The 27,054-nt window shown below is 37.0% G+C and overlaps 1 protein-coding gene across 2 annotated transcripts in view; it reads right to left on the reverse strand.

Annotated features, from left to right (window-relative positions):
* Positions 1-27,054, reverse strand: part of UBE2H (ubiquitin conjugating enzyme E2 H) — a 98,700-nt gene that overhangs the window by 33,209 nt on the left and 38,437 nt on the right. For both annotated transcript variants that reach the window (XM_058529860.1, XM_058529852.1), the window contains exons 2-3: positions 6,907-6,983; positions 6,223-6,297 (exon numbers count right to left, since the gene is read on the reverse strand). In XM_058529860.1, coding sequence (XP_058385843.1) covers positions 6,223-6,297; positions 6,907-6,983 — 152 coding nt within the window. The remainder of the gene's footprint in view (positions 1-6,222; positions 6,298-6,906; positions 6,984-27,054) is intronic.

Genomic DNA, 27,054 nt, shown 5'->3' on the forward strand with positions numbered 1-27,054 from the left:
CATTCCAAAAACATCATGATGCAATTTTTGGTCATAGTGAAATAAAAAATTTATAATGCCAGGAGAGTTTGCTATTCTGACAATGAAAAAGGTTAAATCATTTCTCTTAATCGCTGGCACAAGTGAAAAGAATATGGTGCACTCATTATCAGAGTATCTTTCAATTAAGAATCTATGGCAACAGCAACTAGAAGGATGTGCAGCTATGACATACAACTATCTACTGGGGCTTAGTGGGAATAAATAAATAAATTAATTAATTATAAAAAAAAAAAAAAAGAATCTATGGCAGACTGGAAGATTTAGAAGGAACTGACAGGTTATCTAGTTTCCCTTGGAACAGGATGACCTAAACCATCCTATTTAGATGATTATCAGGTCTAATTCTAAAGGCTACTGGTAAAGCTCAACACAGTATTCTAACTATTGTTCTTGCCCATGACTTTTTCATTTTGTCTTCATTTACTCAACGGGACTTGGCTAACTCTTGCTATATGCTACTGACATCAAATTCCATTACAGAATGATCTTGGTTTTTTCTTGGCCATTCTATCAACATTCAGCAAACCGTTAAGCAATCCCTCCAGAATCCTATTCTCAACCAACCATTCCTCTTAAATGCTCAGCTTTGGCATCATCAAATTGCAATCCAGACACACAGTGTATACAGCTTGTTCCTGGGAGACGGTCCTCCTCACTGTTAATATGGAGATATATATATGCAGTATTTCAAAAGTTAGTTTCTAGACTTGTTAGCTGGATCTTACAACATAATGTTCTATTTTTAAAAAGTATAAATAGTAACATAGTTTCCAGTCTGGTCTTAAGGTTATTTACAGAAGATTCTACAATACTCTATAGTTCTATGTGAAATTAGTAGAATGCAGCTCTATTAAAACACTAGCCAGTAATGATTTAAAAATAAGACAAAATGACAACTTAATTTTCTCTTCAATGCTAGTGTTTAAGTAAAGTAGGTATGATATAATGAAGACTACTGGAGATCCTGAAGGGGACTTCAAGGTACTTTCAAGATCTTTAGAGGCTGAAAGCCTTAAATCTAATATTTTATGTCAATATTTTATTTTAAGACATATTTTTCCCTTGGCTTAGGTTTACCAAAAGTATTACTGTTATTACTATTAGCTATGAACAGGAGCCTTTTTGGGTTCATATGAAGAGATAAATGGAGCAAGAGGAACACAAGTGGAAGAGTCAGACTGAAAAGAGAAGTGAGAAGAATGGCTTGAGGTGCAGCCCGAGAGAATGGAAAAGAGGGGAAGCAAGAAAACAAGTGAAGAACAGTCATGCGTAAAGGTGTAAAGATAGAACCCAAGATGGAGTAAACTAAACTGTAAGCAGAAAGACCAAGGAAAGAACAGTACGTACACTTACATGCACACATAATTAAAACTGAAAGGAAAAAAGAAAGGAGGTTGGTGGGGAATATGAGGACCAGTAACCCCTTAGTAAGCTACCAGGTAGAAAGTCTAGCCAAGGATAGCTTGATGGCTTTCTAGAATAAAAGACAGGAAAACTGAAGAGTCAAAGATGTAGACAGGACATTCATTTGCCATATGTTTAAAATATTTACTTTTATAATGAAAGGGAATTTATTGTAGAATATTTGGAAATTACAGAAAAATGCTTTTAATCCCCTTAACAGCCACGGATAACTATAGTCAATATTTTGGCATTGATACTTGGAATTTGCATGGAAAAAAATTAGTGTTACACTATATAAAGTTACACATTTTCCTGTGCGTTTTTTTAAAGATGGTGTTAAAATATGAGTAATGGCTGTAAAACATTTTGTCCATTAAGATGTAGCATAATTTAACTACTTTATTATCAACTGGGTCATTTAGGTTGCTTCCAACTTTTAAGTTTTAGAAATAACACTGCAATTTACATACTCTTGTACATTAATCTTAGTGTACATCTCTGAATATTTCCTTAAGATAATTTTTTAAGTAAAATCACTCAAAGCGTATAAAATCTTTATTGATCTATTGATCTATAGATCTATTGATCTATATACTGGTAGGTTGGCTATATCATAATACCTTTGCCAGCAATGTTTAACCTGCCAATTTGATAAATCATATAGTCTCATTTTTTAATCTGCATTCTTTGGATTGGACATAAAACCATTTTGTATCCTATGCTTATTGGTTATTTTTTATTTTAAAAAAAAATTGCTCTGTGTTACTCTCTCTATACATGAGATCATTCATCTTTATTTCACCCCCACAGCACCTGCAAGTCTGTGTTTTCTCTGACTGGTAAAAGCTTTCTCTTAATAGATGAGCACGTGTGTAATGGCTGAAAACCACGAATCTGGAGAAGTACAGAATATGGCAGTCTCTGTAGGAACTTCTTTGCATAGAACAAAATCTTCATGGATTGGGGATTACCTGGGGTTTTGAAAGAGTATTTCTAAAGTCCTTATGTGCAGCTTCACATCTCTGAAGCTTTGTAAAGACTATATTCTCAACACATGAAACACAATCTTCCTTGTAAAAACCTATCTCCATACACTCTCTCTTCCTCAATTGAGGCGCTGACTCACACCTCTCCTAAAAAGCAATGAAATGCTGTCACTAAAGCATATGCAGTATTTTATTTATGTTGATCTTCTAACTAGTGAAAGCCTTATACAGCCTTCCTAATTATGCAGTGGAATGCCATATATCCTGAGTATTTCATACACTGGTCACTATCAAACATGCATAGTTCATTTAATCCAATCTCATTTTCTAGAAGAGGAAACAACGGTTCAGATGAGTATCATTCTCATGGCCAAGGAGAACCAAGGCCAGAACCACTCTTTCCTGATAACACGTCCACTGACAAATCACACTCTCCTAACTCTATAGAGTTGGTGACATCCAGCAGCACTGCTAAGCATTCTAGGAATGTTTCTAATGAAAAAGATAAAAAGGCTAAACTTTCAAATAAATCAGAACTTAAAGATTCCAATATGATTTATTTCAAAGCAGTCTCTCTGGAAAACTATGCAAACATTTCAATGATGTTACAATTGATTAAAGGAGTTTTATAATTTCTCTTTGAAAGCACCCATAGGGTCAGTTTATAAGAAAATCATAATCCTTAAACTTAAGTCAATTTCATAATCATATATCATTTTACACATCAAATGATTAAATTACTCAGTTTTTCCATTCATCTTATGCCCTGGGATTAAATGACCTGAAGCCATTTCAAAAATTCATATTCAGCTTCAAAGCATCAAGATTTGCCATCACTTATGATATTCAAAGAGAATGTAAAATTCCAAAAGATGAGCTTAAGATGTTTGAAACAATGATGGCATTGTAAGAGTAAGTTTGTAACCTCCCAAGGTGTCTGTTTATATTCTTTCTCTTTCCAAGGAAGATTTGAGGTAGGCTTTATCACTGTTTAGAAAAAAAACACTTACTTGAAGATGTAAATTGTTTTTAAACGGACATTTTTAGTTACACCTTACGCAATCACGTAACTACTGAAAACTCTCTAGAACTATATTTGGAGGACATCCCAAAGATGAGCATGTCAAATTATATTGAATATATACTTAAATATGTATACAAAAATGTTTTACAGTACATACACTAGAATGTAAATAATGATATCCATTGAGGGATAAGGTTATGAGACATTTTAATTTTTCTTCATTTTTGCTCACCTGGACTTTCTTACATTCCTACTGTGGATATGGAGCATTACACAATTAAAAATATATATATACATATATATAAATATAAAACAAAAAAGTCTATATTCACATATATTTTAAAATTCCAAGATCTAAGCATTAAAGATGCTTAATCAGAATTTGCACATCTTCATATTCAAGAGCTCAAAATTTGGCTCAAGAAGAAGGATACACCTGCCTAGATACTATAGAGGCAGGGTTTAAAAAGAACGTTGAGGTTGGGTTTATCTTTTCTCTTTAACTTTCTGTATAATTCTACAACTATCTGTATAACTCAAAAAGGAAACTTTGCCTATTCCAAGTGAGCTACTGCCTCTCAAAATGTTTAAAGTGCATTCCAACAGTAATTACATTGTTGACGACCTGAAAATGGGTCACCCCACACAACTGAATAAAACTCTCTTATGCAATCTTCCTTTGGAGGAAACAAGGACAGCTTGTACAAATATTTCAACCAGATCTACTTCCCTAAGAGAAGATGGTATACATTCATAGATACTGACAAGAAAGGCAAAGGAAAAATTATGAAGAAGTTAAATTAGCCTCGTCATTTGTCCCAACCAATTTCATATTACATCATTAATTTAAGAAAGTACATAGGCTTCTGTTGTGTCATTAGCTAATAAATAAACAATGTCTAAAGTTTAGATATTTTTACTTTGAAAGTTATGATGAAACAATTATATTACTTGGAAAAATGTTAAGACAAGGTTTGAGAAATAACTACATTTCTATAGGATATGTAATTGTTATTTTTATAAGTTCACTGTTTCAACAAGCTATGTTTCCTTTCTGACTAGGAATCTAGGGTAACAAAATGAGATTTAGCATGCGAATTTTTAGTTTTTAAGTAAAGAGGTATTTATGAAATATATTTGAATCAATTTATATGGTTTGGACATTCTGTTTGTAAAGGTTTAAAGACCATGCCACTCAACTACATAAAAGTTTAAATTGCCTCTACAGAAAGAAACATCCGAAAGTTAAGAGATAAACGGCTGACAGGGAACCATAACATGACAGAAAAGCCCTCCCGAACTGAGTGAACCCTATATTCCACCACCTGGAATGGAACTGGGAAAGAGCTGCTGCCCCAACTACACAGGTTAAGTCTGCTAGAGATTGTCTCAAAGACTCAACATCACACAGCTCCCTTCCTATTTCACCATCCGATAACTCTAAAACTCAGAGGCCCTTGTAGCAATGGGGAAATTCCCAATTCTATTAACCATCAAGTATCTTCTTGATTACTGAGTTCAGAAAACTCACCTAAGGGACCTTAAGAGGAAATCACCAATTTATTCTTACAGTGAGAACTAAGATCTCCCAGCCTAAGAAGGAATGATAAATGCTCTGTAGTGTTTTTATACACAAAGCTATAAAGCATGTAAAGTAGCTAGATGCTGGAGGAGAGGCTGCTGCATTTGCTTGGGAATTAGACTGTGACTATCCTAACTTTTCTGCATTATTTATCCTAGACAGAAATGTGGGGGCCTAGGATCAAAACATATGGCTCAGAATGTCTTTGGTCCACCTCTTTTAAAAAACCCTTTCACTTAGGGAGTGGGGGGATGTCTAAACTCCAAGAGATCTGGCATTAGTTCTGAAGACAAGCCCACAGCAGTAGCAAGATGTATGAACTCTGGCAATTCTGAACAGGAGCCTCAGTGTGACTGACAGAGAATGTTCGATATATCCCAATTTTATTTTCTCCTTTGGTCAATATTTTAGAATATTTAAAAATAATCTACAGAATGAAATTTTTAAAAGTTGGCTTTAGTCAGCTAAATTACTACCATTCTACAATCTCAAAATATTTAAAGGTGTCAACCTTCAGATATACCTCTATAGCATCTGATGGTAAAACACCTAAATTGTCACTAAGTGCCTTAATGGGGGTAACAGGTTAATAATATCCAAATTAGGGCAGAAGGAAGATGAAGGCAAGGAAAAAGTATCTTTTTATACAACCCCCACTGAGGTTTCTACTCTACTTTCTCCAGTTTATTTAGAGAGCTAAAAAGATGGCGAGTGGTGAGAATGGAAAGCAGTCATTTCATTGCTAGGCATCCAGACCTGGAGTGAACAAAAGCAAAGTAGGATATAGAGAGGATTTCTAAATGGGAGAATTAGAATAGACACTATCTAATATTAATTCTGACCATCTGGCATTTAAAATGAGATTTAAGATATGTTTATTATTTTACTACTAATAGCCTGAATGAACAGTGGGCCTTAAAACTGTTTGTTTAGTCTGACCCCAAAAGAGAGAAAAACCTAGAGTTACAGTCATTACAATCATGCAAAGGGTATATTTAATGATAAGGAAGTCCCTCTACCATTCTATGAAGTCCCTCAAAAAGTCACTGATTAATTAACCAAAGTCAAAAAAGGAAAAATTAGCTAAGTAACCACTTCTGGAATTAATTATCTCCCACAAAATGTAGGATTTTTTCCCTTTGATTTCAAAACTCTCTAAGGAGAGAAACTGGGTGGTTACATACCTATAGATGGAGATTTGAAAGGGTATTTATCAGGAAGATCCACTCTAACTTTCCATACTCCGCCTTCATATGGTGCTGAAATAAAAGTAAAAATGTTAAACATTAGAACTGTGTATCCAAATTAGAAAATAAATCTGAGTCTAAGTTAAACATTATATCCTAATCTACTTTGAAGACCTTGCAAATTAATTCCTTCAAGAGTCAGAGACCTCTTATAACCAGTAGGTACTCTATGTTCAGACTAAAATACTTTTCTTTAAAAGATCTAGAGTTAGAAAATAAGGAAAGATTCATTTTCTCCCCCAAATTTACCCGATTCTCTAAAGTATTAAACACTATCCAATTATTTGGTAAGTAAGAGCCTCCCATCTCAATCGACCCCATGCCCACCAAAAAACAGAAACAAAAACAAAACAAAAAACATTTCTCCAAAACCATGCATGTGGCCATCCATAACAAAACCCAGAATTCACAATCCATGTTTAATACTGTCACACAGAAATAAAAGAGAAAAGCATATAAAGTAATTATGAAAAGAGCAAGACTTTCTCACTGGTTCTAGAATTCATTAAATTTAATTTTCAAAAACTACACATAACCACCATCTGTCTTCGATATTCTCATTGTCTATTAAGGAACTGAGTAAAAGATAATAGAAGAACACATACCAACACGTGTACTTACTTCCTTGTGGTCCATAAAACTTCACTACAAATTCATTGAGGCCTCCCAGGATTGTAACCTCATGCTTACTCTCAATGCTAAGGTGGAAGGTAAAGGAAATTACATAGGTTTTATATTACCTGGAAGAACTACAGATGACATCCCCAAGATATGCCATTTAAAGTGGCACCCACATTTGATATGAAACTGATAAAATATAAAATATACACAATTTAGAAGGCAATATGTACTCTCGTAAAAAGAACACGAATCAGCTTAGATTCAGAGAGACTGGTATTCATATCCCAGGACTGCCATTTACTGGGTTTGTGAGCCTACATAAAATAATGTAAACTCAATCCCTGCGCCCTTGTTCTCTGTTGGCAAATCAGGAAAGCACCACTTCATAGGATTTCTGTGAGGATTAAATGGCTAAATATGTCAAACGTGTAAGACTGCATTTTGTGTATAGTAAATGAAAAATAGGACCTTAATTTTAGTTTTTCTCCCCTCTGTACTCTCTCCTCCCCAACCTTATCCCCAATGAGCCTTTAACATAAATCCATTATTTCCTTTAGTCAAACTCAAATACTCAGGAAAACATTGATTCTCCTAAACTGGAAATGCTATGCTCCTAAAATTATGAATTTACTAAGGAAAGTCCCCACAATTTTCTCCCTGAATTAGAGATACAACCTTGCTACATGTAGTAGTGCCAAATGCAAAAGATTAGCAAAAAACAAATTTTTTTAAATCTTGTCTGTAGTATTTATTTTCACCTACTCTTTCCCTCCCTCCCAAACCTCCATTCCCCTTAGCCTGGTCTCTAGGTTCTGGTGTGCTCTGGAGCTCTAATCACAGAGGAGTAACACTTCTGTGTTCTCTTCCTCAAAAACTTACCTGTCCCTAAGACTCTAACCCCTTTAGGGTACTAAGATTCAACTATAAAAACCAAACCAATCCAGGGGCCGGCCCGGTGGCGCAAGCGGTTAAGTGCGCGTGCTCCGCTGCGGCGGCCCGGGGTTCGCTGGTTCGGATCCCGGGCGCGCACCGACGCACTGCTTGGTAAGCCATGCTGTGGCGGCGTCCCATATAAAGTGGAGGAGGATGGGCACAGATGTTAGCCCAGGGCCGTCTTCCTCAGCAAAAAAGGAGGAGGATTGGCGGATGTTAGCTCAGGGCTGATCTCCTCACAAAAAAAAAAAAAAAAAAAAAAAAAAAAAAAAACCAAACCAATCCATACCAGAAGATGAGAGGGCTACCGGTCTAATACCTGTTTTATGTCTCTGCTTTGTGGTCTAACCCAAAAATGACTCTACTGATAGAAATCTTAGATGGTGGAGGCTTTAGAGAGCTCTCAAATCCCACTGTAACATTTGGGGAAAAAGAAAACAACAACAACTGTATATGATAGACCTGTCTAAATCAGCAGTGCAAATTATATTAATTACATGTACTACTATACAAAAGAGAAAGAAGCCCAATTTTCTCTGTATTTTTACAGAGAAAATGGTATTTTTAAAGATTCGAAACTAAGATCCTCTGTCCCATGTGCCACCGAACAGAGAGGTTGGGTGTTATTTTTGGCAAAGTCCTTGCTCAAGAGCCCTGAGCAGTATCCACTAGAGATACTAAATAAGATAATTTAGTCTATGCTAATTTGATCTCATTCTTTTCTAAATGAAAACTAACTACTTTAATAACATGCACATTGAAAGGATTCAAATAGTATCCACATTGGAAAATGGGCTTCATTTCTCATGGTCAAATGACACATACATGCATGCTTTGGTGTACTAAATTTTCCTGACCAAACAGTCATCCTCTGACACACTGCAAAATATACTAAAGCTAATGCTAATGTAACTAATGAAAGTAAAACATAATTGTTTTAAAACTAAAAAGAAAAACCCACCCTTGCGTTACTGAAAGAAAAAGAAGTCAAATCCAGTTACAATAAACAAAATTAAGTACAAACAATAAAGTCCCAAAGAAAACACTTAAAATAATCTTGGGGGTAAAAAGGCAGACACTAAAGGCTGGCTAAGAATGACACTAAAGCCAGAAACCACAGAGGAAAAGATCAGCAGATGCAAGCATGCTCACACATTTAAAACTTCCAAATTATAAAAGACAAAGGACAAATTAGGAAAAAAAAATTATAGCATATGACAAAAAAATGTGGATTTTTTTGAAAATAAGGAGTTATTACAAAGCAACAAGCAAAATTAGAAACACCTCAAAAAAGAAAGGCCAAAACAGCCCAGTTAAAAAAAAGAAAATTGAAATGAGCAAAATTAAGTTATAAAAAATTCAACTCATTAAAGTAGTTTTAAAATGAGAAATTTTTCACTATAAATTGAAAAGATGAAAGAGTCCGATAAAACCTAGTGTTTAGTGGAGAATAAATTAGTACTCCTGAGGACAAATTTAGCACTATATTCCAAAACCTAAAATAAATCTACTCTTTTATTCAAATTTCACTTCTATGAAGTTATTTTTTTAAAAATAACCAGACACTGCTGGTGGGAGTGTGATACAGTTTCAACCACTTTGGAAAACTGTTTGGGTGGTAAAGCTGCACATAAGCATACCCCATGCCCATCAGTGCTACTCCCGATAGATATGTATAGCTGTGGTCATCAAAACACACGGTTAAGAATGTTCACAGCACTATCTGTAATATCCAAAAATTAGGTTACAGCCCAAAGGTTCATCAACAATCAAAAGGATAAATTATACTACAGTCACCCAACAGACTATTACACAGCAAAAAAAAAATCCATTTACACACATCTCAAACAGGCTAAATGAATCAATGGTATTAGAAAGCAGGATAGTGGTTACCCTAGTGGGGAATGTGATAACTGGAAAGGCGTTTGTGGGGATTTCTAGGGTACTAATGACACCTTTATTTATTGTTCCATTTATCATTGAGCTGCAAAAATGATTTGTACACTTTTTGTATATATGTTATTGTTTAATAAAAAGTTTACTAAAAACAAGACAAAGTGTAAATACATTTACTGGAATATTTTAAATTTAAAAATGGAAATAATCTGAGTATTTATCAATAGGAAACTGGTTAAATTAATTATAAGCCGTTTATACAACAGGCTGCTACTAGTGTCTACTAGTGCCCTCTCCTCACCCCACAGCTGCTCCAACGTATGTTTCCGCTCAACTTGGGGTATATAGAAGTAGTCAATTGAATATAGTAGTAAAGATACCCCAGCCATAAACAAAACCAAATAAATTCGCAAGGATAATGAAAGAATGGAATAAGGGAGAGGATTAAATGAGTTTAATGAAAGAAGTCATAAACTAATTTTATAATATAAAAACCTGTAAAAGCAGCATTCCCCATCAATCAGAACTAATTTGCTATGAATGACACTGATTTACAGCAATTACATTTTTTTTTTTTTTTTGCTGAGAAAGACTGGCCCTGAGCTAACATCCATGCCAATCTTCCTCCACTTTATGTGAGACGCTGCCACAGCATGGCCTGACAAGCGGTGTGTCAGTGTGCGCCGGGATCTGAACCCGGGCCGCCAGGAGCGGAGGGCGCGCACTTAACCACTAAGCCACGGGGCCGGCCACTACAGCAATTACTCTTAATTAATCATTTAAAATTATGAGTTATCCACATGGATGTCTCTTCTAGAAGACTGAAGGTATCTTTTCTATCCTTTACGTGGATGCGATAAATCCAGGTTTCTTCCATTTTATGATCTGTTTGCGATTTAGTCCATGCTTTTATCTACTTCCCAGAGAAGATTCTCCTTTCCAACAGTCATGTTAAAATGAGATTAGAAATCAATGCTCCAAACCTCCTCTTTCCCATGATCCCTGGTACAACCTACATGCCAGATACAGTGGGTCTGTCTTTAATTAAATGTTATACTGTAAATTAAAGAGTTCTTATAGTCCATTTCATATGAAAAGCTAAAGGTAAACTGAATGAAACCTTTACAACCTCTACCGAGTTGGTAAAAATGAAGAAGCTGTGCTAAATTTATGCTGCTTTAGAATGATACAGACACTAATTCAGATGGAAAAAAAAGAATTTAAGTTTAGCTGAAAGAAAAACACTACATTAAAAATAAGCCATTCCATTGCCACGAATGAATGACTTGCCCACAAAAAATAGAAAATTACTTGACTGCTGTTACCATGTGTATTTATGGTAGAGGCCACGAGTTTCTTTCTCCTCTCTGCTGCAAAGTCAAGGGCAAGGAAGGCAAATGAGAAGGCAGGTTACAACGACAAAAATAATAATCTATTCCTGAGATGTCCTGGTCTGGCTAGCAGACTGGTGGAACTCAGTAGAAGGCTCCTTCACTACGTTTTCAGTTTCAAAGCCTGAAAATACAAAATATCCTTCAGATATTGTTCTGGTAAATATATGCTAAACCCATAAAACCACATTTTACTCACCTCTGATCTAAGTTATTGACAAAATACTGCTTTCTACTTACTTAGCATTTCACTATTAAAGAGTATCAGCATTTTCAGTAGAATAATGATTAACATTCCGAGGAACCTAAGTTCATTTCACGTTTAAAATGCCAACCACCCACCACCTTATTTTTCCTGAATGGCATTATGATTACACAATCTAATATTTAAAGGTTAACGCCAAACTGTCAAGAGATAACTGACATTCTTGGCAAAACGTGTCTATTGGGATTTTAGAAATGATTTTTATATAGTTCTGGAATTTTCCAGAAAGGGAGCCAAAGCACTAAGCCTGTGCCACAAGACTGACATTAACAGGAAGGACCTAGGATTCAGACAGCATTGTTTCCTAAGTTTACTGACAATGAATTCATAAAATAAAAAAAGGTGGCCTCCCTGAGCTGTGTCCATGGGTATAAGAGACTGGGGTGAAGAATGTGCTTCTGTGCAGAAGGTAGAAGCAATCTGTGTGGCTTTCTCTCTGTATGTTCAGACCTGTCTGTTTCCAGCTCTCCTAGAGATTAATCACACTAGCAAAGTTGAAGAAACTCAGCACTGTCACTACCTAGTTTTCTTGGTAAAAATATGGTATACCTATTAACCCACTAATGTGCAAAATATCACAAAAATTATACTTTGAGGGTTATGTTTATAAAGAATCCTTCTCCGTTAGAGATACAAATGAAATATTTACTAATTAAAATATATGATATCTAGGACTTGCTTCAAAATAACCCAGTGTGGGTAGAGTTAGGAGAGAGAGGTCTAGAAGAAATGCCATTAGCCCTGAGTTGACAATTACTGGATCTGAGTGATGAGTACATGGGGGCTCATTATTCTGTTCTCTTCACTTTTGTTTATGTTTGAAATTTTCAATAACAAAGTTTTAAAAAATAAATAATGTAGTCAGTTATCATCAGAACTTTAGCATTTAACAAGCATAACAGTTTAGAAGAACTCAGCTATTATATAGCTCTCTTAAAAGCTTATGAAACAATCCAACATTTTCCTGAGGTCCAATAGTTAGTCTGAGGAAGAAAAAAATAGCAAGTGATTCAGTATTCAAGAAAACAAAGACTTCCTCTTGAAAGAGAAGAATACACTGCCAAGATAGTAAATCAACAGCTGACATTCCAGAAGAATCAAATTTAAGTGGATTCAAAAGGATGTCTAAGAAAAAGCCAAGCACAATGAATGAAGATGAGCATGGCTTTTGCATATCCATGAAACATGGCCTCTGGGCACAATAATAATTGTAGATGTGCTTCTGTTTAAATTATAAGTAAAGAAAAATGTACAACAGCAAAGGCTCCTGTTTGAGAAGAAAATTTAAACTTTTTTAAAAAAGGTTCTTAAAGGTTTGTGTTCTTCATATTAGGAGAAAGGGGGACTTTTATTCAAAGAAGAAATAATAAAAATAGCAGAAATAAAAGCTTTCAGAAAATAAGCATGGGGAAAAGGATGAAAGGCAGTGAAGAGGAGGAAAAAAGGCTTCTACCAGTTATGAAATACATATAGATAAAGAAGGAGGACATACTTTTATTCATTTACCTCAATTTGGGAGGCAAAAATACAACAACAAGAGCAATCAACAAAACAATATACACGTATCCTATCTCCTAAGTTCAAGCAGTTTTATTCCCTGTATCCCTCCAAAAAATATTTTAAGCTTTCCACATGAATTAATAGTAATCTATTAAGCTGAGCTATGAAGAATATAGTGCTAGCATCTATTAAATCCACGAAAGAGCACAGGCTTTATTTCTATTAAAAGTTGGCTTACTCATTATTCACTATAGCCAAGAAGTGGAAGCAACCCAAGTGTCACTTGACTGATGACTGGGTCAAGAAGATGTGGTATGTATATACAATGGAATACGACTAAGCCATAAAAAAAGACAAAATCATCCCATTTGCAACAACATAGATGGACCTGGAGGGTATTATGTTAAGTGACATAAGCCAGAGAGAAAGACAAACACTGCGTGATTTCATTCCTATGTGGAATATAAACCAACACACGGACAGAGAGCACTGTATGGTGGTTACCAAGGGCAAGAGGGTTGGGGGGTAGGCACAAGGGGTGAAGGGAAGCATTTATATGGTGAATGAGAAACAATAATCTACAATCAAAATTTCACAATGTTATAAACTATTAAGACATCAATAAAAAAATGAATACACGACCTGCATTTTCATTATAAAAAAGAAAATTAAATACTTACCATTTTGTCTGGTGAAAAAAAAAAAAGTTGGCTTACTAAATATTCTACATACCTCCCACATAAGTGCCATTAGGCAAACAAAAACTACTCTTAAACAGAGCCTGCCTTCAAGAAGCTTAAAGTCTAGCAAGGGAACATGAGATCTGTACATTAAGGAATGCATGCAAAAAAAGAATTTGCATCAAGTGCTACTAAAGTTTAGAGTAGGAAGAGATTTCTTCCAGCTTGTGGATAGAGACAGAAGTGGTTTGCTATGGAAGGCAAGGATTTACACAGGTCTTAATTCTCGCCCCCCCCAAAGCCCCAGTAGATAGTTGTATGTCATAGCTGCACATCCTTCTAGTTGCTGTATGTGGGACGCGGCCTCAGCATGGCCGGAGAAGCAGTGCGTCGGTGCGCACCCAGGATCCGAACTCGGGCCGCTAGCAGCGGAGCGCGCGCACTTAACCGCTAAGCCACGGGGCCGGCCCACACAGGTCTTAAAAACAGTGATTTGGACATGTAGAGGTGGGGAGAAGGCATTTAAAGCAAAGACAGAAAAGCACAAGATAGATCCAGAGAATAAGGACTACTGTATTTTTATTTCGATAAGTGGACCATGGGGAGTATTAGAAAGTAGGCCAAGACCAGATTACGAAGGGCCCCGAAGCATGGATTTTATCTGGTGAACAGAGAGACAGTTGGTATTTCCAGGCACAGTGCAACATAACTGTGCTTTACAAAGATAACCGAGCTGTGGTGTGTAGGACTGGCTGACGGTGTGATAAATAGAGTGAAAGCAAAAGAGCAGAAAAGAAATGTTCAAGGCCTCAACTAAGGTAACAGCCATGGGAATGATGGGAGAAATTAAATGGAGACTCACAGACTTTGCAACTGACAAGACACAGTATAGCCAGAAGAAAGCACCAGCGTTGCTAGAATATCTCACTTTCACGAGAAACCAAAAAACTAGATATCTAGGTCAATCTCCTAATTTCTAAATGTAAACAAAGCACATATGCTCCAATGTCTTTCAGTGAAATCTCCTGGGACCACCTTAATTACAACCACATACTGCTACATTCCCACCAACTAATATATTATATATTTTACTTTAGCTTATTACTTGTTTCCTACTACTACAACGCAAGCTCCATAAGGGTAGGAATTGTCTTTTTTGGTCACTGCTGCATTCCTAGAGCCCAGAAAAGTACCTGGCACACAGTAGGCATTCAATCAATATGTATAAAATGAACACATGAATGAAGCTGCAAGACAGGCACAGCCTGAAGCTGCTAGTTTGAGATCTAAGTATAGTTTTAGCCTGTCAGACAGGTGAGTTTGCCACCATTAATGGCAAAGTGGAACACAGGACAGAAGGAACAAGTTTTTTATAGAAGATGCTAAGTTCGGTTTTGAACACACTAAATTTGAAGTATAAATGGATAAACCAAGAGGCGATATATTATAAACAGCCAGAAAACCCGGATTTAAAAGGCACCACCTTGTAAACCACTTAACTCTGAGCCTATTTCCTAATCTCTAAAAAAAAAAAAAAAGGCAGGGAGGAGGGAATTGGGGAGGGGTTACTACCTTATTCACAGGATTGTTGAAGATTAAGTATCTACAGAGGTAGACACAACATTCTGACACAACAGAAATTCAATTTTAATGTAACGTAAATACACAAAACTGACTAAATTTCCACATGATTAAAATTACTTAAGCAACACTTGTTTTTTTATAGTATCTGAAAAATAAAGCTTTCTTCTACATTCTTAAGCAGAATACTAAAAAAACCACTGTTTCTTGACATTAAGTCATCATTATGAATAACAGTTGCTATACAGTACTACAAAATACAATGATACCCTTAGGAACCAATAAGGTATATACTTATTTTCTGAAATAGAAATTTCCCATACTGTTATGCTGAAGGTATTGGCAGGTTCTTTTCCTAGTTTCTCTCTCATCTTTAGCTAGGTTTGAGAGCTGTCACTGGGCTACCATCCCTTAAAATGTATCTATGGTGGGTTATAAAAATCAGATAAGTTCATGAAATTTTATTTAAAAGACTAAGGGTAAATACATTCTAAGAAAGACATTCTTCAATAAATAAAATACATAATTCTTAGCTGTTTGTTTGGAAGTTTACAAGTAAGTTAGTTCGCTGAAGCTGCCGAACACCCTCTGAGTGAGGGAGGTATCACTTACTTAAAAATAGCCTTTTCAACATAAATATGTATTGTCCAAAAGTAAGTAGAGCAAAAAAGTTTGACAACTTACTATAATATACTGAACACTTAAAGACTCAGTATCTAAGGGGTAAAAAGTAGCATATGTTTTTAAAATTTTACATAGATAGTAAAAAAAATTTAGTTAAACAGGTAAGATTAAGGTTAAACAGTAAGCATGTTCTTCATCACCAACCAGCAGACTATAAATCACACTAGCCTTAGGAGAGATTTTTTTTCTCAAGTGTTGTACTTTCATTTAAAGCTTCCATGTCAGAAACCCAAGTAAACACTGGCAAGTTCTAAGTTAAAATATTTTTTAAAATGGGAAAATCATAACTTAGTTCTTCCCTGGATGCATTATTCTGCTACCAGATTCCCAAATGACAGAGTAAAAAATTCCAAAAAATATTAAGAGTCATTAGTTACAGAAAATAATTTTTTCAAATAGGTTTTAAAGGGGCCGGCCCAGTGGCACAAGCAGTTAAGTGTGTGCGCTCCGCTGCGGTGGCCCGGGGTTCGCCAGTTCGGATCCCGGGCGCACACCGACGCACTGCTTGTCGAGCCATGCTGTGGTGGCGTCCCATATAAAGTAGAGAAAGATAGGCACGGATGTTAGCCCAGGGCCAATCTTCCTCAGAAAAAAGAGGAGGACTGGCATCATATGTTAGCTCAGGGCTGATCTTCCTCCTCCCAAAAAAAAAAAAAATAGATTTCAGAAAAACAAAGTGCATCAGAAACATATATAGGAAATGTAAGCCCCACTCCATCCTCAACAAAATGTTTTAAAAAGCAGATTTACAAAGTCAGACAGAGATGACCCAGTTGCAGAAAAAGTGCGAGAGAGAGAAAAGCAAAGGGAAATACAGAAAAATAATGATGCCATCGTGAGACCAAGGTAACACAGTCAAAACAGAAATAAGATTTATATTTTCTAAAAAGTTCAAATTCCAGTTAAGCACCTCAAAATATTTAGAGGACTATCAATAAAAGAGAAATAGTTCTTTAATAAACAAACTCCACTGCTTTGCCATTTTATGGTAGCAGTGCATTCTGTTTACTTTTAACAAAATGTACAAATCCATGTACCTAAATTAACAGTATATTAGCTAATTAAACAGTACATTACTCTTAACTCAAAAGGTTAATCAAAAGCCTAATTTTCACAATTTGGTTTGTTATAGCTTGATTCAAAGGTAAAACCCACAGTATGTTAAAAATAAATACTCTTTCCAAAAAATTGCTTATTTTCTTAAGTGTGATAATGGCATTATGGTTATTTAAGAAAAGGTCCTTTTTGTGTGTGTGTGTGAGGAAGACTGGCTCTGAGCTAACATCTGTTGCCAATACTCTTCTTTTTGCTGAGGAAGATTAGCCCTGAGCTAACACCTGTGCCCATCTTCCTCTATTTTATATGTGGGACACCGCCACACATGGCTTGATGAGCAGTGCGTATGTCTGCACCTGGGATTCGAACCCGTGAACCCCTGGCTGCCAAAGCGGAGTGCGCAAACTTAACTATTATGCCACTGGGCCGGCCCCAAAAATGTCGATATTTCTAAGAGGGGCCTACTGATATATGTGCTAAATGAATAACAATGTCTAGGATTTGCCTTAAAATATATCAATAAGAAAGAAAAATAGATGTGTGAGAAAACACTGATAATGGAAAAATTTTAATTTGGGTGATGGGGATTAATTAAACTAATCTTTAATCTTGTGTATACTTGAAAAATTTCATAATAAAATAATTTACATTTAATTTCCAATACCTATTATTTCTTCTTTTTTTTTTTTTAATCAGAAGACTGTACAGTTGTCCCTCAGTATCCTTGGGGGATTGGTTCCAGGACCTTCTGCAGATACCAAAATCCACGGATGCTCAAGGCCCTTAAATAAAATGGTGTAATATCTGCATATAAACCATGCACATCCTCCAATACACTTTAAATCATCTCTGCATTACTTATAATACCTAATACAATGTAAATGCCATGTAAATAGTGGTTTTACCTTATTGTTTAGGGAATAATGATCAGAAAAAAAAGTCTGTACATGTTCAGTGCAGACGAAACCCTTGTAGGCCTTTCAATCCATGGCTGGTTGAATCCACAGAGAAAAAATAGACTTGCAAGATTCTCAAAACATAAGACACCCCAGAGACATCAAGTCCACAATGAAAATCCAAACAAATCATCTAGAAAAATTGTTTAAAAAAAATTTTTTTTTTAATTATAGCACATAAAACACATTAAAAGATACTGGTACTTAATTACAACTTCCAGTTTCCTGTCCTCATTACGAAAGTAGATGAAAACACTGTCCACACGCCAGAAAAACGGACAGAAAGAACCCTGTCATTCCAAAGGCAGACTACCTAATCACAGGAGGCTGGAGAAGAAAAATAAACAAATCACAACCTTAAGGACAACAACAGTACCTGAACTTGAAAACTTGGAAGTCATAGGCAATATACAATTTCCCCATAAATTATACGGAAACATGCAAATAGTTGGGTGGCACTCTGCAAAATCCTAATGGAAACATCTATTTAAAATACATCATACCTCCCCTTCTGGGCTGCATGCTTCTTCGCTGCGTCATCCACAGTGCCTAAGTCAAAGTACATCATGAAGCGGCTTCTCAATAAGTATTACTAAGCTAAATTTAATACAGCTTTATGGAATATCCATGCAGTGTATTTGGTATTCATGTTTCCAATGCTCTTCTCTTCTCTGAAAATCTCTGAGAACTTTACTTCCTTTATTTGTTTTAAATACAGTAGACCAGTTTTTACCCTAACACCTGACACGGAGACTGCAATGCCACTCGAAAACAGAATTAAGCTAAGTAAGTTTTTAATAAGGCTTACCCACAGACATTCTAATCAAGGCATATGTGAATCGTTCACAGTATGCAGTGACATTGAAAAGGAAATATTTTCTTTGGCACTCTCCAAGTGACATGTAGTATATTACAACTGCAAAGTGATGTGTACAAATTAATAGACACCAAGCAGTGGTACCCATTCAGCAGATAAAGATTACGGAAGAGTGAAAAACAATGGATTGCAGAAAATGAGTAGGGGGAGATCTTAGATATGTATGTGGTCATCCTCTTCTTTTCATGTAACAGTCAACACATCTCGAAGTCATGGAGCTACTTAGAGAAAGACCCAGGTCTACAACCTAGGCCACGGCTCTTCTTCCTTTCCTTCTCTGTGCTGGCTAATTATGAGTTTGTGTCTCTAAAGACCAACAATTCCCCATCATAATTCTACGACTTCAATAATCTCAAAGAGGGGCCAGCCCCATGGCTTAGCGGTTAAGTGCGCGCGCTCTGCCGCTGGTGGCCCAGGTTCGGATCCCAGGCGCGCACCGACGCAGCGCTTCTCCGGCCATGCTGAGGTCGCGTCCCACATACAGCAACTAGAAGGATGTGCAGCTATGACATACAACTATCTACTGGGGCTTTGGAGGGAAATAAAATAAATAAATAAAATCTTAAAAAATAATAATAATAATCTCAAGGAGAATTTCTTAAAACAAGGTCTTTAAAATTCAAATATAAGTGCCTGTAAGCCCAGAGCAAAGGGGGAGAGATAACACACATGCACATACAATTAGTTTGCCCTTATAAATTACCATTCTAAAGCTCTGGTAACAGTGCCTCCTCACTCCCTGGTTCTCTCCCAGAACATGAATGGCCAACGCCTGCTATTCCCTTTACTACTCCATGTTCATTAGGTGTAGCAAATATTAATAAAAACCACCTTGATTTCATAAAAATGATAAGAGGACAGAGAGCAGCACAGACTCAGGCTTTTTAAAGCAATACATGTGCAAAGGAATAAGTAACAGGTTCAAGATCATCGTCACCATTTTATACTGAAAAAAGCAGAACTACAGACGAATATACTGGATAGAATGCTAAATTAAAGCATGGTCTACCATGTAGAGAACTCTGAGTTCCAAAACAAATGAATATGCCTTTATTCAATTGAGCCCAGTTTCTATTATCCATTTGGAAGAATTATGAGAGGTAATAGCAATTATCTGTTGGAAGTTTAATAGAGGCTTGAATAAATAGCGTAAAAAAAAAAGAGATTAAAAGGTAATTCAAGGGCCGGCCCCGTGGCTTAGCAGTTAAGTGCGCACGCTCCGCTACTGGCGGCCCGGGTTCGGATCCCAGGAGTGCACTGACGCACTGCTTCTCCAGCCATGCTGAGGCTGCGTGCCACATACAGCAACTAGAAGGATGTGCAGCCATGACATACAACTATCTACTGGGGCTTTGGGGAAAAAAAAGGAGGAGGATTGGCAACAGATGTTAGCTCAGAGCCGATCTTCCTCAGCAAAAAAAGAGGAGGATTAGCATGGATGTTTGCTCAGGGCTGATCTTCCTCACACACACACACACACAAACACAAAAGATAATTCAAAAGTGATATGGAAAACAGCAGTTTCTTCTTGATTGAAATACTGCTTAAAAACTATATGAAAGGGTAGTTAGTAGGAAAATATCCTATTTGATATGTTCAAATAGCTTTAATAAACTGCCTTTATTATCTTCGTGAATAACTAGGATGAAAGAACTGGTATGAAAACTTGCAGCAAAAACTGGAGTGTTGCTTTCCAAACAAAGTCCATAGTAAAAATAAGCAAAAGAACTGAAATTTTAAAACAGAACCCTACCATAAGAAAATAACTCCAATATGATTAAATAAGCAGAAAACCCTGGAAAGTCAAGAGATGTGAGGTAAAAGTGGACTGTAACTAGGTGTGCAATGTGATACAACCACCAGAGTGACTGGAGCTATTTTAAGCATCATACAAGTAACAGGTGCGAGAGCTGAGAAAGGAAGCTTTCTTGCCATGCTAGTCAGACTGCTAGCTCAAGACCAACAGCAATGATTAACACATAGTAGGAACTGGGTTGTCAGGAATAATTAAGAGATATGGAAGTGATGAATATAAGCGATAGGGAAGCTAGCCTAATAATTTAAACCGAAATCTGAGATTTCTGTTTTAATATGCATAAACAGTAACAGAATAAAGGCTGTATTGTTATGGGGTATGGGAAGGAAATTAAAAACTAAGTTTCTCACAAGAAATGCTTCCTGAATAATTAAACAATGTGAAAAAAATTAAAGTTATTTAGCAAAACAAGAGAAAACAAACCTAGACACACACAACAGTGGGAGTATATATAGAAAGAAAATTTGGCATTGAAAAGGTGACAAAACTATTAGGTTTCCCTCTCTCATGTTTGTACCATGGGGACAAGTAGGACTGATAGGCTCAGGTGCCACTAAGTGAGACAAACAGTTTGCTGGTGCCACAATCAGAGGACAAAGTGCAGTTCTGAGAATGCCTTTCAATGCAACTAAATAACCTCAACTGGTGAAGTACTGAGTTTTAGGCTTTTTTAAAAAATTGTCTTTTAAAATGTGAGTGGGGTCTAGAATAGCCTTCCCACCCCACCCCCCACTGCCCAGATATTACCATTGTTTATATATTTTATATAGAAATGTTTATATACACACACATTCACACAGACACACAAGTGTAAACTGTTCTGTAAACACCTTTCTTCGTGTTATATATGGAGGACATCTTTATCAGTACATGTAGATCTAAGCTCCCTTTTTTAAAAAAAAAAATGCCTGCACAGTATCAATGTACCATAATTTAACTAAAGCATCCATTAGTGAACAGGCAGGTTGTTGTCAGTTTTATGCTATTACAATGTTACAAATGAACATCTCAGTATATGTCTCTTGCTAAACTTTTTCAGTTTCTGTTTGCAATTTCTAGAAGTGGAACTTTTCAAAGGCCTATATACTTAATTTTGATAAATAGTGCCTAAATGTCCTTCAAAAATGCTGCATACAGTTACTTTCTAACCACCATCATATAAGCCAACCTGTTTTCCTCATACTTTCACCAATATTGGTAATTAAAGCTTTTAAAGTGAAAAAAGTTCATCTTTAAACATTTCCCCAATTGCCATTTGAACTTCAAACTGCCCAGTGCTCTTTTTCTCTCATGCTGTTCACCAATTCAACTGCAGCCCTGGCTGGGTCACCCAAGGGAAAAGGGATCCACTCTAGGGTCCTTCCTTCTTGCCTCTCTAACATCTGCATGAGAAGGTGGCCCTCTAGGATTCACGAACAAAAACGCACTAGGATGTGAAGCACCTCTCACCAACTATCTCAAAGACAAGACTAGCCAATTAAATCTCACTTAACTCATCAGATAGGTTAACTACATGGCGTCACTCAATTAAAAGACAGGAATATCTTACCTATTTCTCTAAATACTTAAATTTAGTATTGGTGTTTCTAAATCTATGCCCCAAATAGGATAGGAGGTTAATTTCTTATTTCTTGGGTGGGCCTAGTATTTTAAATAGCTCCTTAGACCAAACTACTTCTGCAATCACAGCATACAAAATAATGGATTCTCACAAAAGAATTACAGATTTGAATCCCTCAAAAATAGATATCCAGGGGCCGGCACCGTGGCTTAGCGGTTGAGTGCGCAGGTTCCGCTACTGGCGGCCCGGGTTTGGATCCTGGGCGCGCACTTGTCCGGCCCATGCACCACTTGTCCGGCCATGCTGAGGCAGCGTCCCATACACAGCAACTACAAGGATGTGCAACTATGACATACAACTATCTACTGGGGCTTTGGGGAGAAAAAGGGAAAAAAAAAAAAAAAAAAAAAAGGAGGAGGATTGGCAATAGATGTTAGCTCAGGGCCGGTCTTCCTCAGCAAAAAGAGGAGGATTGGCATGGATGTTAGCTCAGGGCTGATCTTCCTCACAAAAAAAAAATTTAAAAAAAAACAACAAAAAACCAGATATCCAACATTTAAAGAAATATATAATATTAGTCTCCAACTTACTAAAAGCCATAAAGTTTACCCTTGACTACTAAAAATAAATGAGAGATCTTGTAGAAAATAATTCAAATATACAGAATGGTATTTACTTTCCATACATCTAAATAACATTCTTCTGTATTATTTGATTTTCTAGCTTCAAATATTATCAAATGACTTTCTCACTATAGAATATCAGGATTTTCACCTTTCCCCCACATTCCCTCTCCCTATCCATGGAATATAGTTATATTACCACTGTTGGCCAAATCAATATTCAGAGATTACGTTATTAATGACCATGTAAATATTATTCACCGCTGAGTCATACAATATTGTATGATTCAGTTTCTCTTCAGTATTTTTTCCCAAGGAAATAATCACTGCCTTAAAAAACTAAGCCAATGTAACTATCATTGTAACCACTACATTGTAACCAATGTAACTATCATTAATTTGTCCCTCAACTATAATAGAACTGTCTCAACATGTTTAAACACATCAAGACGAATATTTGTATTTGAGTGTTTTCCCTCACAAACTTACCTTTCTCACTCCTGGGCTTGATCAGGTGGCATCCATTCCCTAACCACATGCCGGCTTGACGGCACAGGAAGGGTATTCATTAATATGCGAGCTGACAGGAGGCAGCCAGATAGGGATCAGTACCTGACTACAACTTGCCCAGGAGTAATTAAGAATTTTTCTGTTAAAAAGGGACCTCTAACATCACTTTAAAAGAAATAGAAAGTATTCAACACCAGCATTATCTAGACGGTAAAATCCAGGAATAAAGAGTTACATGTTGGAGACTCACCAAGGACAGCAAAGAAGTCCTACCCAACTACCTCTCTGCCACTTAATTTCACAAAATCACCCAGTTTCAGAGCTCTCCTTCCCCAAAGGAAGAGGGTTCTTTTCCAAGAACAGAGATTTCATAATAAGTCTGGACAGAGATTTATTATTATTTAGAGAGTGGGCTCATTAGTTTGAATCTCAGCTTGATCATTTACTGCAATATGGTCTTGGGCAGGTCACTTAACCTCTCTGTGCCTTGGTTTTCCTCAATGCAAAAAGGGAGCAATAGTAAACATATTTACAGGATTAAAGAAAGGCTCAGTATTTACTATTATCATTAATTCTCCAAAAACAGTATCCTCAGATTTAACAGGGTACATCTGTTTAAACTAACTTGTTTACAAACCTATAAATCTGAAATTACATCTCTTCAATCTTGAGAAGAGTTAAGTACATAAGTGACTTTTTACCTTTAATATGCTTAGGTCCTTATTACACTGATATTAGTAATTGCTAATGAGGGGCTTATTAACCTATAATTTGTTCTAAAGAGAGCATGCAGCCCAACTTCTATGCTGGCGCAGCCCCTTCCCAATTTTTTAAATTGCTACTTCCACTTTTTAGTCACAAATATTAACACAGCTAGACCTTTTGGCACTTCCAATGTGCTAAGCACAGTTCTAAGCCTTTTGTACTAACTCATAACCCTCAAAACAGCCCAGGGAGACAAGTTATTATTACAAAGAGAGGTTAAGTAACCTGCCCAGGCTCACACAGCCAGCAAGGCGTAGAGCTCGGGCTGGAACCCAGGCAGTCTAGTTCAAGTCTGTGCTCTTAGCTATCAGCTGTCCTATAGTCTCTCTACCTAGGCCACAGAGCTTTTGGAGAGGGGTGTACCATACTCAGACTTGTGCTGGTTTAGGGAGATTAACTCCAGCGAGACTGCAGAGCACTGCAAGGAGTCAGTGGTGGGAGAAAGGCCAGCAGGGGTCTGATGAACAAGGACACGCAAAAGCTGACAGGCAGCAAAGGGCTGAAGAGGAAGCCACATTTCAATGAGATTTCTAAGAACTAAAAGAACTTCACGACTAATCGTACGTGAGGGAGAGAGAGGACTCAAGAATATCTGGTATTTCCAACCTGATAGATGAGGCAGAGGACACTGTTCTAACAAAAACAAAAGGGAAGGCAAGATGAGGAGCAGGTTAGGGGTGGGGTAGATAAGAGCAATATGGGACATTTAAGTGTAAGATGATGAGACACCAAATAATTGTCTGATAGACAACATTAAGCAGTAGTCCCCCATTTTTTATCTAGCCCTACACTTCTTTAAAAGTAAGACCTTTAAAAAGGGGATGGAGCACATAAAAAATGTTCTAAGTAAATGCTGAAAGAATGAATAGGGCCGGCCCCGTGGCTTGGCGGTTAAGTGTGCACGCTCCGCTACTGGCGGCGCGGGTTCGGATCCCGGGCGCACACCGACGCACCGCTTCTCTGGCCACGCTGAGGCCGTGTCCCACATACAGCAACTAGAAGGATGTACAACTATCTACTGGGGCTTTGGGGAAAAAAAAAAGGAGAAGGACTGGCAATAGATGTTAGCTCAGAACCAGTATTCCTCAGCTAAAAGAGGAAGATTAGCACGGATGTTAGCTCAGGGCTGATCTTCCTCACAAGAAAAAAAAAAAAGGAATGAATAAAATACAACTTCAGATCCTTACTAGTATAAGGAATTATTAAATAACCAACTTACAGGTCCCTCCATAAAACCTTTGTTCCTCTGATAAGAGTTAGGGAGGTTCTATGGGATGGTGGAAGGCTTTGGAGTGGAGCAAACCTGGGTTTGAGACCCAGCTCCACCACTTCCCAGGTAAGTAGCCTAGGACCTAGCTACTCAAGGTGGTGAGCTTGTTAGAAATGCAGAAACTGGGCCCCATTCCAGACTAACTGAATCGGAATCTGCATTTTAACAAGATCCCCCAGTGACTAGCATGCACATTGAAGTTTGAGAGGCACCAGCCTACAGCAAGTGAAATGTTTTCTAACTCTTGCTTTTCCCCCTCTACCAAGAGATGTTAGTGTCTTACATATGATACTTCATTTAACCCCCTCAACAACCCTCTGTGCAGGTATTGTTTCCACTACAAAGATGAAGAAATCACCAGTCTGCAACACTTTCCAAGGTAAGATTGTTGCTAAGTAGTACAGTTACCACTCCTTGTCTCTCTACTCAATATTCTGCTTTCCATTAAGCCCAATAATGCATATGCAACCGAGGGCAGTGAAAGGCACAAAACGGGTCTGTGAGAAGGGAAGAAGTCTTGCACTTACAGAAAATCCAAATAATAGTTCAAAATAAGTTAGCACACCAATCAACATAATTCAAAAACTGTACTCATATAAGTTTAAATGACACAGCTGTGCTTACCCTGAATTGGTTTTCAGATGAGGATACCACAATTAATAGTATTTACCAACAGTTGTGCTGAATATTTTGAAGATCAACCAGCAGAAAATAATGATGGTCAATAAGACTAAGCAAAAATTCTCAATATGATACAGAAGGCTTATCTGGCTATATCACAGGTTCCCTAGGGACAGAAATTCAGGCATGGAAAGGAACCTCCCAAGAGTAGCTGGTCAGTTCCTATAAAACTGTAATTCCAGGTTTTCTTTCAATTATTATTTGTGAAAATTAACTTTCCAGAAAGGAATATGCAAAATGAACATTTAGAATCACAAATTCTAACAGATAATCAAGTACTAGCTCCAAATAAATCTTAACCTACGTGAATCACTGTATCAAAGTTCTAATTTCACTGATACAAGCCCAAAATATGACTGACACAGTATATTCATGCCATATTCTTCCTCTCTGCCTTTCCAGCCACACTGGTCTTTCATTTCCTGAAACACAACAAGCTCTCGCCCTTCTCAGGACCTTTCCAATGGCTACTTCTGGCTAGCCCTGGCTTCCCGGTTTCTACAGATAGCTTGCTTCTTCTTTATCCTCTATGGTGTGTCTTAAATGCCACTTTCTCAGAGATCTTTCTGATCACCTGAGGTATACACCCCAACAGACCCCCAATTAGTCTCTACTTCAGTCTATTGTCCATTTCCTTGTAGGTCTTACCATAAGTATGATTTTGTCTGTTTACATCCTCCCTCAACTTCAACAAAATTCACGTTCCAAGAGGGCAGTGAACCTTATTTGACTTGTTCTTTACATGGCATATAGTGGGTGCTCAACAAATACTGGTTAAGTGAGTAATGTGAATGGGTGACAGGCACTATGCTAGACAGTGGGATCTGGAAAAAAGAGAGCGCCTGCCCTCTGACAGCTCAAGTTCTAATGGGGAAATAGACAAACGTTTACCAAACAGTGAAATAAATGAGTGTTACTCAGACGGTATTAAGGAGGCAAACCGAGGGTGCATACTGAGGGTGCTCCAAACTGAGGAGGGTAGGGAAGGGGAAAGTGTGTTTTCAGGAGGTAGAAATGCCAGCTGAACCCAAGGGAGAGATTAGCCTTTTGTTCTTACATGTCAGCTACAATGAAGTCTCCAAACACATGTACTAAGATGGCCT

This window comes from Diceros bicornis, chromosome 3 (assembly GCF_020826845.1).
Source record: "Diceros bicornis minor isolate mBicDic1 chromosome 3, mDicBic1.mat.cur, whole genome shotgun sequence".
Classification (NCBI taxonomy): Eukaryota; Metazoa; Chordata; class Mammalia; order Perissodactyla; family Rhinocerotidae; genus Diceros; species Diceros bicornis.